The sequence below is a fragment of the Oncorhynchus tshawytscha genome, linkage group LG14 (assembly GCF_018296145.1).
Source record: "Oncorhynchus tshawytscha isolate Ot180627B linkage group LG14, Otsh_v2.0, whole genome shotgun sequence".
NCBI lineage: Eukaryota > Metazoa > Chordata > Actinopteri > Salmoniformes > Salmonidae > Oncorhynchus > Oncorhynchus tshawytscha.
The window spans coordinates 34,707,361-34,722,547 of record NC_056442.1 but is presented as its reverse complement, the minus strand read 5'-3'; the positions used below and the strand labels follow the sequence as shown (position 1 = coordinate 34,722,547).

The 15,187-nt window shown below is 48.3% G+C and overlaps 1 protein-coding gene across 1 annotated transcript in view; it reads right to left on the bottom strand.

Moving 5' to 3' along the window:
- Positions 1 to 234: 234 nt before the first annotated feature.
- Positions 235 to 15,187, bottom strand: part of LOC112267102 (membrane-associated phosphatidylinositol transfer protein 3) — a 99,049-nt gene continuing 84,096 nt past the window's right edge. The window contains exons 6-10 of the mRNA XM_042297417.1: positions 11,108 to 11,297; positions 9,228 to 9,362; positions 8,049 to 8,242; positions 2,047 to 2,204; positions 235 to 491 (exon numbers count right to left, since the gene is read on the bottom strand). Coding sequence (XP_042153351.1) covers positions 298 to 491; positions 2,047 to 2,204; positions 8,049 to 8,242; positions 9,228 to 9,362; positions 11,108 to 11,297 — 871 coding nt within the window. The 3' untranslated portion in view covers positions 235 to 297. The remainder of the gene's footprint in view (positions 492 to 2,046; positions 2,205 to 8,048; positions 8,243 to 9,227; positions 9,363 to 11,107; positions 11,298 to 15,187) is intronic.

The window sequence follows — 15,187 nt, the reverse complement described above, 5'->3', positions numbered from 1 at the left end:
ATCCTACAATGTGATTTTCTGGATTTATTTTCCTCATTTTGTCTGTCATAGTTGAAGTGTACCTATGATGAAAATTACAGGCCTCTCTCATCTTTTTAAGTGGGAGAACTTGCACAATTGGTGGCTGACTAAATACTTTTTGCCCCACTGTATATATTTTATACATGTATTGAAAAAATATATATGGTGGATTGACTTTGAAATGCAAAACCCAAAATATGACTAATACAGTAGAGCGATACATTTATAACAGAGAATACACCGGTATATTGCCTCCTTAGTTTAATTGATTTTCGATTAACAGTTTCCCTCTGACTCACCTATAAGTGTGCAGCGTCCATCTCCCAGGGGGTAGCGCTGGTAGCGCGGCATGGGGAAGGGGGGCAGCTTGTGGAAGAGGGGCTCCAGCAGGGGCTCCAGTCTGGAGGCAGAGGGGTCTGAGGGGTAGAACAGGTTGAAGATCTGGGTGCAGGCAGGACGGAGTTGACTCACTGAGGGACATAGGACAGCAGACAGCAGAGATTAGGGAGCGCTTAGTGTGTGAACTAATAAAGTATAAGGCTTGTGTGTACGAAATGTGATGTGTGGGAAAGGTAGCCCCACACTCTTCTCAATTTACATCAACAACATAGCTCAGGTAGTAGGAAGCTCTCTCATCCATTTATATGCAGATGATACAGTCATATACTCAGCTGGCCCCTCCCCGGATTTTGTGGTAAATCCTCTACAACAAAGCTTTCTTAGTGTCCAACAAGCTTCCTCTGCCTTCACCTTGTCCTGAACACCTCCAAAACAAATGTGGTTTGGTAAGAAGAATACCCCTTTCCCCACCTGTGTGATTACTACCTCTGAGGAGAGGTTGAGGTTGTCACCTCATACAAGTACTTGGGAGTATGGCTAGACAGTACACTGTCCTTCTCTCAGCCCATATCCAAGCTGCAGGCTAAAGTTAAATATAGACTTGGTTTCCTCTATCGTAATCGCTCCTCTTTCACCCCAGCTGCCAAACTAACCCTGATTCAGATAACCATCCTACTAGATTACGGAGACATCATTTTTAGATCAGCAGGTAAGGGTGCTCTCGAGCGGCTAGATGTTCTTTACCATTTGGCTATCAGATTTGCCACATCACTGCACTCTATACTCCTCTGTAAACTGGTAATCTCTGTATACCTGTTGCAAGACCCACTGGTTGATGATTATTTATAAAACACTCTTATGCCTCACTCCCCCCTATCTGAGATATTCACTGCAGCCCTCATCCTCCACATACAACATCCATTCTGCCAGTCACATTTTGTTAAAGGTACCCAAAGCACACACATCCCTGGGTCGCTCGTCTTTTCAGTTCGCTGCAGCTAGCGTCTGGAACGAGCTGCAACTAACACTCAAACTGGACAGTTTTATCTCAATCTCTTCACTTAAAGACTCAATCATGGACACTTGTGGCTGCTTTGCGTGATATATTGTTGACACTACCTTCTTGCCCTTTCTGCTGTTGTCTGTGCCCAATAATATTTGTACCATGTTTTGTGCTGCTACCAAGTTGTGCTGCTGCCATGTTGTTGTCATGTTGTATTGCTACTATGCTGTTGTCATGTGGTGTTGCTGCCATGCTGTTGTCTTAGGTCTCTCTTTATGTAGTGTTGTGTTGACTCCCTTGTCGTGATGTGTGTTTTGTCCTTTATTTTAATTGTATTATTTTTCATTTTGAATCCCAGCCCCCGTCCATGCAGGAGTCCTTTTGCCTTTGGGTAGGCCGTCATTGTAAATAAGAATTTGTTCTAAGCTGACTTGCCTAGTTAAATAAGGGTTAAATAAATAAATAAAAAATAAGTATATTTGTAGTCTAGAAAGGCTCTAAAAAGCTGCATCTGCTGTATGTAGTAGAATTATGAACTAGTGGTCTTTTCAAGCAAAATAAGTATGAAGATCGATCTGGTCCATCAGAGAGGTAGCTAAACATTGTGGGGAAGGTGTTGCATCAGGGACTGCCTAGACACAGAGGTGTGTGAGAAGTGTGTGTGTTTCTCCAACAACACCTACCCTGGACAGCAGGCAGTACTGTACGTCTCATGGCCAGCACCAGGCCCAGTGGACAGCCCAGCAGGAAACATTCAGAGACCTCAAAGTCAAACCTCCCTGGGTTCAAAATCAGACTACTGCTGCTGCCGGGGCGCAGGTCCACCCCCTCCTGCATCAGACTGGGAGAAGAGGAAGGAGAGAGGGAGTCATAGAGGGAGGGGTGGAAGGAGAGAGGGAGTCACAGAGGGAGGGGTGGAAGGAAAAAGGGAGTCGCAGAGGGAGGGGTGGAAGGAGAGAGGCAGGTGCAGAGGGAGGGATGGAAGGAGAGAGGGAGGTGCAGTGGGAGGGGTGGAAGGAAAGAGGGAGTCACAGAGGGAGGGGTGGAAGGAAAGAGGGAGTCACAGAGGGAGGGGTGGAAGGAGAGAGGGAGTCACAGAGGGAGGGGTGGAAGGAGAGAGGGAGGTGCAGTGGGAGGGGTGGAAGGAAAGAGGGAGTCATAGAGGGAGGGGTGGAAGGAGAGAGGGAGTCACAGAGGGAGGGGTGGAAGGAGAGAGGGAGTCACAGAGGGAGGGGTGGAAGGAGAGAGGGAGTCACAGAGGGAGGGGTGGAAGGAGAGAGGCAGGTGCAGAGGGAGGGATGGAAGGAGAGAGGGAGGTGCAGAGGAAGGGGTGGAAGGAAAGAGGGAGTCACAGAGGGAGGTATGGAAGGAGAGAGGGAGGTGCAGAGGAAGGGGTGGAAGGAAAGAGGGAGTCACAGAGGGAGGTATGGAAGGAGAGAGGGAGTCGCAGAGGGAGGGGTGGAAGGAGAGAGGCAGGTGCAGAGGGAGGGATGGAAGGAGAGAGGGAGGTGCAGAGGGAGGGATGGAAGGAGAGAGGGAGGTGCAGAGGGAGGGATGGAAGGAGAGAGGCAGGTGCAGAGGGAGGGATGGAAGGAGAGAGGGAGGTGCAAAGGAAGGGGTGGAAGGAGAGAGGGAGGTGCAGAGGAAGGGGTGGAAGGAAAGAGGGAGTCACAGAGGGAGGTATGGAAGGAGAGAGGGAGGTGCAGAGGAAGGGGTGGAAGGAAAGAGGGAGTCACAGAGGGAGGTATGGAAGGAGAGAGGGAGGTGCAGTGGGAGGGATGGAATGAGAGAGGCAGGTGCAGAGGGAGGGGTGGAAGGAGAGAGGAGGTGCAGTGGGAGGGATGGAATGAGAGAGGCAGGTGCAGAGGGAGGGGTGGAAGGAGAGAGGGAGGTGCAGTGGGAGGGATGGAAGGAGAGAGGGAGGTGCAGTGGGAGGGATGGAATGAGAGAGGCAGGTGCAGAGGGAGGGGTGGAAGGAGAGAGGGAGGTGCAGTGGGAGGGGTGGAAGGAGAGAGGGAGGTGCAGTGGGAGGGATGGAAGGAGAGAGGGAGGTGCAGTGGGAGGGATGGAAGGAGAGAGGGAGGTGCAGTGGGAGGGATGGAAGGAGAGAGGGAGGTGCAGAGGGAGGGATGGAAGGAGAGAGGGAGGTGCAGTGGGAGGGGTGGAAGGAAAGAGGGAGGTGCAGAGGGAGGGGTGGAAGGAGAGAGGGAGGTGCAGTGGAAGGGATGGAAGGAGAGAGGGAGGTGCAGAGGGAGGGATGGAAGGAGAGAGGGAGGTGCAGAGGGAGGGATGGAAGGAGAGAGGGAGGTGCAGAGGGAGGGGTGGAAGGAGAGAGGGAGGTGCAGTGGGAGGGTGGAAGGAGAGAGGGAGGTGCAGTGGGAGGGATGGAAGGAGAGAGGGGGTGCAGTGGGAGGGATGGAAGGAGAGAGGGAGGTGCAGTGGGAGGGATGGAAGGAGAGAGGGAGGTGCAGTGGGAGGGTGGAAGGAGAGAGGGAGGTGCAGTGGGAGGGATGGAAGGAGAGAGGGAGGTGCAGTGGGAGGGATGGAAGGAGAGAGGGAGGTGCAGAGGGAGGGGTGGAAGGAGAGAGGGAGGTGCAGTGGGAGGGATGGAAGGAGAGAGGGAGGTGCAGTGGGAGGGATGGAAGGAGAGAGGGAGGTGCAGTGGGAGGGATGGAAGGAGAGAGGGAGGTGCAGTGGGAGGGATGGAAGGAGAGAGGGAGGTGCAGAGGGAGGGGTGGAAGGAGAGAGGGAGGTGCAGTGGGATGGATGGAAGGAGAGAGGGAGGTGAAAGAGAAAAGAGAGGCAGAGAGGAAAATTAAAAACCAAATCTTCGAATGTTGCAAAAGAGTGAGACGAGGGAGGCTGACTCAAATTTAAATACAAGCCTGCATCTCAGTCACTCAGTATAATGGATTTTGACAACTCAGTCCACTGTGTGCGTCCTGAGTGGGCAGGGGAAATAACAGGTTGGTTGAGCTTGTGTGTGGTAAGCATATGTTATCTGGGAGAGGAGACCGGGGCTTTAGTAGAGCCCTTGACCATTCTGACTCAGTCTGAAAAGCTCTCCTCTCTCTCTTTGGCAGAGCAGAGAGACAGATGGGGCTTGCGGATGTTTGAACAGCCAAGCTAGCCTTAAACCCACTGCCTGGCTATAAATCTACACACCCTGAAGACCCTCCAGTCCAACCAAAACTAAGAGTGAAGGATTATGGTCTGTGGCCAGCCCAAGAGGGAAAATCAATCCGCCTTGGATTGCCGGTTGCTCTCTTTGTCTTTCGTCTTCCTACTGCCTGCCTCTCTCACTTGCTCTAATTTCTGACCTCCTTTCCTGCCCTCCATTAATCCACCACTTTCTGCTGGGGTCTGAACGCCATAAGCTGTTGTCTCATTGGCAAAGAGAGAGATAGAGTTGGAATGAGAGAGTGAAGGAAAGAGAGATAGAGAGATTCAGATTCAGAAAACTTTGTCCTCAGAGTCAATTCATTTTGCAGCAGTCATAGAACATATCACACATAAAAAATGTAATAAATAGCAAAGGATATTTACAAGGCAGTAGGCAGGGTAAGTATAGATTCATTCTGCAAGTGCTAAAGTGCAATTAGTCCAACATTTTTTTAAGCTGCAGAATTGCATTCTGAATAAAAGAGTACTTGGCCCTATTTCTTTTCACCTTAGGTCGTCTGTACCTGAGGCTAGAGGGAAGGAGCTGGAAATCGGAGTGGAGTGGGTGAGAGGAGTCAACCCCTTTTACTGGCCTTCTGGAGGGCTCTGCCCAGGTAGAGAGATGACAGTTCTTGCTGTTGCAGCCCCATGATTTTCTCACAAGTCCTGACCATCTTGCCCAACCTATTTTTCTGTGTAACCTTGATATTCCCAAACCAGCAGGTCAAGCAGTAGGACAGAATTCTCTCAATGAATAATTTATAAAAGAGAACCGTGATGGTTAGATCAATATTAAAAAAGTGCAGTTTCTGTCAGAAATACTTTCTCTGTTGGCCTTTCAAAAAATAGTGTCAGTACACTGATCCCAGGACAGCTGGTTGTGACTAGACCACAGTATTTGTACTCCTCCACTATTTCGATAGGCTCACCTTTTATCAGTGATGGTGTGTGCATGGTAGTGTTCCTTCCAAAGTCAATCACCATGTCCGTTGTTTTTGATGAGGGAGAGAGAGAGAGAGAGAGAGAGAGAGAGAGAGAAGGAAAGAGAGAAACTCTCTGACCGATCACGACTTCAACAGAGGAAGGAGAAAAGGCTTTCGTTGTTAGCAGAGGGCCTACTGGGAAATCCCCTGTTTGAGGTGGAAAAAGAGGCTCCTGACAGGCAGGTGACCCGGAGATATGCAGGCTTCCCAGAGGCCCCTGAGGAGTGGGCTGATGCCTGGGATGCCACAGCTCTAATAATAGCAGAGCCCTCTCGGAGCAGAGCCCTCCATGTGACCGGGCGGTGATGCCCTATGGAAAGGGCCAGGCAAAATTTCATCATCCTCCTACTCCATCCTCCACACTGCTGAGCTGACTGGGGTTTTAATGAAGAGAATAACTAGCAGGGGGAGAATATGATGAGAGGTGCGTCACCATGGACACGCTGCAGAATCAGTGTGAACAAGTCAAATCCCTGAGAGAGTAGGGCGCCAATGGTAGGGCACCCAATTCCCTATATAGTGCATTACTTTTGACCAGAGGCCCAAAATAAATACACTAAATAGGGAATAGGGTGCCATTTAGGATGCAGCTTAGGTTGCCAGGGATCTGGCTACTGTAGCCATACAAATAAATTGCTATTTCTATGACTGTAACTACGCTGACGTGGGCCTCACTGGAGCATGTGATTTGGAATGGGAACACTGGTTGCTTGGTGCTGGTTAATTGGTAGCATGGTAGAGAGCTGGGAGCTCCCCATCCACCCAGCAATAGCGACATTCACCTGCAGTAGTCAGTCTCCTATGCACACTGGCACTGCCACAAATAGGCTATTTAATGCCCAGAGCAGGCCGGCAGGTAGACAGGGAGGCCGGCAGGCATATAGATAGACAGAAGGGCAGGCAGGCAGACAAGCAGACTGGCAGGCAGAAAGGCAAGCAGGACGGCAGAGAAACAGTCAGATAGGCAGGCTGAAAAGCAGACAAGCAGGCAGGTAGACAGGCAGAAAAGCAGACAAGCGGCAGGCAGACAGGCAGGTAGACAGGCAGAAAGGCAGGCAGGCAGACAGACAGGCAGGTAGACAGGCAGAAAGGCAGGCAGGCAGAAAGGAAGGCAGAAAGGCAGGCAGGTAGACAGGCAGAAAGGCAGGTAGAAAGGGACATATTGATGACAGAGTGACACACATAAATAGAACATCCCATGACAACCTGGCTGAGGGCCAGATAGCTACAGTACTTCTGGGTTATCCCATCACACCACTGAGGACATAGATGGATGGACACTCATACACACATCATTAAAAATGTCACTAGAAATGTCTGGAATAAACATTGGGTATGGAACTGCATGATAACAAAACATGTATTCAGATATGACTCTAATGACAGTGGAATAGGCCAAGAATGTGATGGTAGGAGTATACTATTATGGGATTTTCCCTAAATCTGAGTATCAACAGTATTTAACCTTTATCTTCATTGAATCGGAATGTCAACAGAGTCCTTGCCAAGAGAGAGAAAAGGCAGAATAATCCCCACTGTGTCTATCACTGAGATGAACAAAGGGAAAAGTACTGTTACGACCTCCTCATCATAATCCAACCACGGTGCATGAATTGCAGTCTTGGAGGTATTGTCCACACTTTTGGAGGACAATAGAAATTTAAATTAGAGTTAGGGTCGAGCCGGGTGTGGACATGAAGCAAGGGTTAGGGTTAGGGTTAGGGTTAAGGGTTAGGATTAAGGGTTAGGGTTATGGTTAAGGGTTAGGATTATGGTTAAGGGTTATGGTTAAGGGTTAGGGTTAGGGTTATGGTTAAGGGTTAAGGGTTAGGGTTAAGGGTTAGGGTTAGGGTTATGGTTAAGGGTTATGGTTAAGGGTTATGGTTATGGTTAAGGGTTAGGGTTATGGTTAAGGTTTAGGGTTATGGTTAAGAGTTAGGGTTATTGGTTAGGGTTATGGTTAAGGGTTCGGGTTGAACTGGGTGTGGACATGTAGATAGGGTTAGAGTTATGGTTAAGGGTTATGGTTTAGGGTTATGGTTTAGGGTTATGGTTAAGGGTTAGGGTTAAGGGTTAGGGTTAAGGGTTAGGGTTAAGGATTAGGGTTATGGTTATAGTTAAGGGTTAGGGTTAAGGATTAGGGTTATGGTTAAGGGTTAGGGTTATGGTTAAGGGTTATGGTTATGGTTAAGGGTTAAGGGTTAGGGTTATGGTTAAGGGTTATGGTTAAGGGTTAGGGTTATGGTTAAGAGTTAGGGTTATTGGTTAGGGTTATGGTTAAGGGTTCGGGTTGAACTGGGTGTGGACATGTAGATAGGGTTAGAGTTATGGTTAAGGGTTAGGGTTATGGTTAAGGGTTAGGGTTGAACTGGATGTGGACATGTAGCTAGGGTTAGGGTTAGGGTTATGGTTAAGGGTTAAGGTTATGGTTAAGGGTTAGGGTTATGGTTAAGGGTTAGGGTTGAACCGGGTGTGGACATGTAGCTAGGGTTTTGGTAAGGATTAGCTTCCATCAGGGTGATGTTCTCTGTCTACAGTACCTGCTGAAGAAGCTGTGTTGTCCAGTAGATGTGTCTCCATCATACGAGTCACTCTGTTTCCTGCTGAGGGGCTGTCTGGCCTCGTTGTGTCCATCGCTGGGCAGGGCCGAGATATCAATGTTACTCTTACTCAGCCTCTTACTGGAGCTGAGGCCAAGGCTGGGGCTGTGACAGGGGCTGTCCTCAGGGTTATCCTGCGTGGGTGGAAGAGAGCGTGGGACACAAGCCTTCACCGTTCACTCACACTCAAATACCATAACTGAACACAAATGAGCAGCTCATTGCTAATCCCTCTTTCTCAGCACATAGGAGAATGTGGGAGCTGGCTAGCTACCAGACCTGGGTATAAATACATGTGCGTTTGAGTATTTGGACTTGAAATATTTCTGTGTATGAGTATTTTTCAAATAATGTGGCCAAATCAACAACTTCTATTTGAAGTATTTTAAAGTATTTTAAAATAATTTTCTATAAATAGCCTACCATTTCAAACTACATTATGTCAAAATACAGTACTTGTTTCCAAATACATTATTTCAAATACCCCTAAGACCAAACAGACCCAGGTTTAAATGCATGGAGTATTTAAATATTTGCATTTGAAAATACACTTTGTATTGTGTATTTGAGTATTTTTCAAATACATACCAACACTTTCCATGTGTATTTCCAAATACATTTTAATATTCAATTACTTTATTTTAAATGTCTCTCAAAGTAATTGAAATACACAAAATAATATTTGAGAGAGAGAGAGAGAGAGAGAGAGAGAGAGAGAGAGAGAGAGAGAGAGAGAGAGAGAGAGAGAGAGAGAGAGAGAGAGAGAGAGAGAGAGAGAGAGAGAGTTCGGACAGTGAGAGCAGCCCAGGGGATCATGCAGTACTAACTGGGTGTAAACAGGAAAAGACAGGCCAGCTCAGGGCGGAGAGAGAGGATTTTCAAGGTCTTGGCTAGGATAGCATGGGGAAGGAGAGACTGTCTGAGAGGAAAGCTGTCTGAACAGAGAAGATCTTACACAATTCTAGCTACAGGCCATGGGGAGATAGTTGAATAGCACAGAAAGCACAAACTGAAATTGTAATGCCTCAATTTAAAAGGGTCTAGGGGAATCTAAAAGTGCATTTTTACAGAACATGTTAGAGTATATGTTGATTGAGTTGTAATGTGTCATGCCACTACCTTGAGGCTCTCAGTGCTGTTGTTCCTGCTGCTGCTGGGGCTGCTGTGCTGCCTCTGACTGCTACTACTGCTGCTGCTGAAACACAGGGCGTCGAAGCACAGCACACCTCCCACACAGTCGCCCATCACACACACCTGGACAGGAACACACAAGCACGCACGCACGCACGCACGCACAGACACACACACATCGTTTTAGAGACCCTCGCTCCATGCCTCCCCAGCAGGCAGATTTGGGCCCGTGCCTGTTCAGATCCATAGTCGAATCTGAATGTCAATAACACACTTCATTAGGACTGACTCGGTCTGAGGGAACAACACATTTCTCCTTAATTGGTTTGACGTGACACCATTGTACTTGGCTTCCTGACTTGGAATTGCATTATGACCACAAATCTTGTCAAAGTTATGAAAGGAGGGGCCTCCCGAGTGGCGCAGCGGTCTAAGGCACTGCATCACAGTACCTGGGTTCGATCCCGGTCTCCCGGCCGTGACCGGGAGACCCATGAGGTGGCACACAATTGGCCCAGCGTCGTCCGTGTTAGGGGATGGTTTGGTTTGTCTCATCGTGATTTTCTTGTCTCATCACGCTCTAGTGACTCCTTGTGGCGGACGGTGTTTCCTCCGACACATTGGTGCAGCTGGTTTCCAAGTTAAGCAAGCAGTGTGGCTTGGCAGGGTCATGTTTCGGTGGATGCATGGCTCTCGAGTCCGTAGGGGAGTTGCAGCGATGGGACAATACTAACTACCAATTGGATATCACGAAAAAGGGGTAAAAGTACAAAAAATATATATAATTATTCAAGGAGAGGAAGTTCAATATAATAGAGTTTATACATTGTATGGTTTTGCCAGTAATGTGCTCTTGAAAATTACAGCACTTAATTAAAACATAGGTCTTTATCAGAGAGGGGATTGCCCACAGGTGTGTGAGAGTTAATGGGGTCTGCAGACGGCATGATAAAGCTGCAGGTCTCTGGCGACACTAGTCCCCACAGTGAACACAAAGGATTACCCAGCCCTCTCTATCCCAATGATCACTTCCTCTGGAAATCTTTGGCTTCCATTAAACGGACTGCAGCACATTATTGGATTTGGCCTGAGAGATTAGAGGGAATGAGATCTCCCATTCTCTCTCTCCTCTTCTCCTCCCTTGTTCCTAACACTATGATTCATCTCCAGTCAGTCAGTGTGACCCTGTGGGAGCCGGGGGGACACTTTAGAGGACGGACCCACCTGGCCAGTGAAGCCCTATACGGGGGGACACTTTAGAGGATGGACCCACCTGGCCAGTGAAGCCCTATATGGAGGGACACTTTAGACGGATGGACCCACGTGGCCAGTGAAGCCTTTATGGGCGGACACTTTAGGAGGATGGATTCACCTGGCCATTGAATGCCTTTATGGGGGGGGACACTTTAGAGCACGGAGCCACCTGGCCAGTGAAGGCCTTTATGGGGGCACTTCAGAGGACGGACCCACCTGGCCAGTGAAGTCCTATATGGGGGACACTTTAGAGGACGGACCCACCTGGCCAATGAAGGCCTTTATGGGGGGACACTTCAGAGGACGGAGCCACCTGGCCAGTGAAGCCCTATATATGGGGGACACTTTAGAGGACGGACCCACCTGGCCAGTGAAGCCCTGTCTGGGGGGATACTTTAGAGGGATGGACCAACATGGCCAGTGAAGCCCTATATATGGGGGGACACTTCAGAGGACGGAGCCACCTGGCCAGTGAAGTCCTATATGGGGGGATACTTTAGAGGGATGGACCAACATGGCCAGTAAAGCCCTGTCTAGGGGGGACACCTTAAGAGGACAGGTCTACCTTTCCAGTAAAGCCCTGTCTCCAGGGACACTTTAGAGGACAGACCCACCTGTCCGGTGAAGCCCTGTCCGTCCTGGGACACGAGGAAGCTGTGGTAGGCCTGGTTGGCGCGGGTGATGAGGGTTGCCACGGCGTCCTGATAGTGTGGGGCTGCGATGGCGAGGAGCGGGAGGGCGGCCAGGGGCAGGTGGTCAACGCTGCTGGACACACAGCTCTCATCATAGCTGTATGGGTTCAGACTGGGACAGGAAGAAGTGAGTCATTTTTTGAGCCTTGAACAACAATCAATTCAATTTAAAAAAACAAAACATTATTTATCCCTGGAAATGTACTTGTGTTGCCATAGTTTCGTGTCTTACAAGGAGAATGGAATGTACCTATATGGTGAATGGAGATCCCTCTGACATTTATCAACAGGCATTCATTCATCAATCGTTTCCACTGCACAAAAATGTCTTGGGAAATGGAATTTGGAAAAAGTATTGTAATTGGCTGCTTCTGTTAATCCAAGGTTATTTTGGGAAAGATCCAACAAAATGATTTGTTACCCCGGAACGTATAAATACGATGAATGAGCATGTGGCTAATCATCTCTCTCTCTCAATTAGATTTAAGGGCTTTATTGGCATGGTCTCTCTCTCTACAGGTGCAGGCTTGTAGACTCTCCCGGCTGGCACAACCTCTCCTCCTATGCCTGTCTGATAGCAGCCTCTGTTTATCTGATGTGTGTGTGTGTGTGTGTGTGTGTGTGTGCATGTGTGTGTGTGTGCATGTGTGTGTGCATGTGTATGCAGGCGTGTCTTTTCTGTGTGTGTGAATCACAGGGAGTGACAGTGCTGCACGCCACAGCGTCCGAGTAATGCCCTCTGTAGAGAATAGGGTGCCATTTGGGATGGACCCAGTGCCTGGAGGGACCAGTATGGGGTGTGAGGGGTGGGGTCAACATGGTGCAAAGACCTAGCAGTATCCCTGTAGACATACTACCATTGATAAGAACATCAAGGAGAGAAATTGAGCTTTCCAGGTGGATGGCTCAAGCTATGATGTCTGGCTGTTACTATGAAGGGAGGAGTACCCCTGCTCTCTCTCTCTCTCAATTCAATTCAATTCAATTCAAGGGCTTTATTGGCATGGGAAACATATAACATTCGGGGCGGCAGTGGTTAGAGCGTTGGACTAGTAACCGGAAGGTTGCAAGTTCAAACCCCTGAGCTGACAAGGTACAAATCTGTCGTTCTGCCCCTGAACAGGCAGTTAACCCACTGTTCCTAGGCCGTCATTGAAAATAAGAATTTGTTCTTAACTGACTTGCCTAGTTAAATAAAGGTACAATAAATAAATATATATACACTGCTCAAAAAAATAAAGGGAACACTTAAACAACACAATGTAACTCCAAGTCAATCACACTTCTGTGAAATCAAACTGTCCACTTAGGAAGCAACACTGATTGACAATAAATGTCATATGCTGTTGTGCAAATGGAATGGACAACAGGTGGAAATTATAGGCAATTAGCAAGACACCCCCAATAAAGGAGTGGTTCTACCACAGACCACTTCTCAGTTCCTATGCTTCCTGGCTGATGTTTTGGTCACTTTTGAATGCTGGCGGTGCTTTCACTCTTGTGGTAGCATGAGACGGAGTCTACAACCCACACAAGTGGCTCAGGTAGTGCAGCTCATCCAGGATGGAACATCAATGCGAGCTGTGGCAAGAAGGTTTGCTGTGTCTGTCAGCGTAGAGTCCAGAGCATGGAGGCGCTACCAGGAGACAGGCCAGTACATCAGGAGACGTGGAGGAGGCCGTAGGAGGGCAAAAACCCACTAGCAGAACCGCTACCTCCGCCTTTGTGCAAGGAGGAGCAGGAGGAGCACTGCCAGAGCCCTGCAAAATGACCTCCAGCAGGCCACAAATGTGCATGTGTCTGCTCAAATGGTCAGAAACAGACTCCATGAGGGTGGTATGAGGGCCCGACGTCCACAGGTGGGGGTGGTGCTTACAGCCCAACACCGTGCAGGATGTTTGGCATTTGCCAGAGAACACCAGGATTAGCAAATTGGCATCCCTGTCTCACCCCACAGCCCTGTGTGAAGAAATGTGTTTTTTTTTGCCTATTTTAACACTTGAAAACATGGATTTTATAATATCGTATATTTTTCCCCCAACACCACTTTCCATCAATTTGTATAGTAGACCCTCATGCCAAATTGAGTCTCTCTCTCTCTCTCTCTCTCTCTCTCTCTCTGTGTGTGTGTGTGTGAACAGATCCCCTGTGTCTGTGGTGGGGAACATGGAGCATGAAACTGTGACACCACTATAATAAGACTTGCCTACAGTATAAAAGTGATAGGAACAGTTTTCTGTTCAGTTCTTTCACAGGTACAGTTAGGCTAGGTGAAAGGTTCCGTTTCACTAGAATGTATCTGAAGCTGGTACAAGACCCCCAGAATGGTTGACTGTCTGCTTTTAAAGCTGTGTACTGTAAGTACTTAGACTGTAACAGCGGTACTATATGGGTTATCCACTGGTAGTCACTGTCAAGGGCCTGTGTAATGTACTGAGGGCAAGGTCATAGCTATAGCTGTGCTGTGTCATGCTGTTCCTGTCATGTTAACAGAGCCCTGTAGAGCCCCCTGCTGCTGGCACAGGACACAGACATTACCTTAACACTGCTGGCACAGGACACAAACATTACCTTAACACTGCTGGCACAGGACACGCACATTACCTTAACACTGCTGGCACAGGACACATACATTACCTTAACACTGCTGGCACAGGACACAAACATTACCTTAACACCCCTGGACAGGACAAACACACATTACCATAACACCCTGGACAGGTGGCTCCACGGCCAAGACCAAGGTCAAAGGGCACCTAGACACAACACAACAAGACATCACAAAGCCACCCACCCAGCTTCTCTCGTCAGCCTGTTCTTTATTTATTTCTAGAGATGGATAATTAGTAAACTACTTATGCAAACACCTGCTGTTGGTATTGCAGTGGGATGTCTATTCTTTACCTTTATAGTGTCCAGACAATGCTTTGTTACTGACTTTCAGTGTAATTGGATTCCACTATACAGGTATGTTGTTGTTGGTTGATTTAAAGTTGGGCTGGGGATCAAATTTCTTGGTGCTGTTTGTTTTGAATCAGTACAATTAATTAGAAGTAGGGAGACAGCAACCTGTTCTTCCAGGTGTAAAATTATTGCTCAACCAAGGGCTCGTTAATTAAGACTGTAATAGGAATCAGGTTAGATTCTCCAGATTCTCAATTAAGACAACATGTTCAGCCCTAAAGATGCTCAGAAGAGGCAGAAATGCTAATGAGGTTGACATAGCAACATCAATACAGCAAACACTGTTAACACTGTGGATAACTGTCTCAGGAGACTGAGACTATTGCTTCTCATCTTTCTCAGTCTGCCATATTAACAACACAGATCCTAATAGGAACACAGTGGCTTTCAAGTCTCCAGACACTATGACAGAGTATCTCTGCTGTGTGAGATAATGACACACACACACACACACACACACACACACACACGTTCTCATGAGGAGAGTGTTCATGCTAGCCGGGAGGAATCTGGGGATATACTGTGGTATACCATCAGAGCAGCACAGGCCTCCCGAGTGGCACAGTGGTAAAAGGCTCTGTATCACGGTGCTTGAGGCATCACTACAGACCCGGATTCTTTCCCAGGCTCTGTCGCCGCCGATCGCGTCCAGGAGACCCATGGGGCGGTGCACAATTGGTCTAGCGTCGCCCGGGTTAGGGGAGGGCTTGGTCGGCCAGGATGGCCTTGTCCCATTGCGCTCTAGCGACTCCTGTGGCGAGCCGGGCGCAATGCACGCTGACTTTGGTCATCAATTGTACGGTGTTTCCTCAGACACATTGGTGCAGCTGGCTTCAGGGTTAAGTGAGCAGTGTGTAAAGAAGCAGTTCGGCTTGGCAGGGTCGTGTTTTGGAGGATACATGGCTCTCGACCTTCGCCTCTCCCGAGTCCGTAGGGGAGTTGCAGCGATGGGACAAGACTGTAACTACCAATTGGATATCACGAAAAGGGGTACAAAAATGGATTACATTACATTTTTTAAAAAGCAGCACACACTTT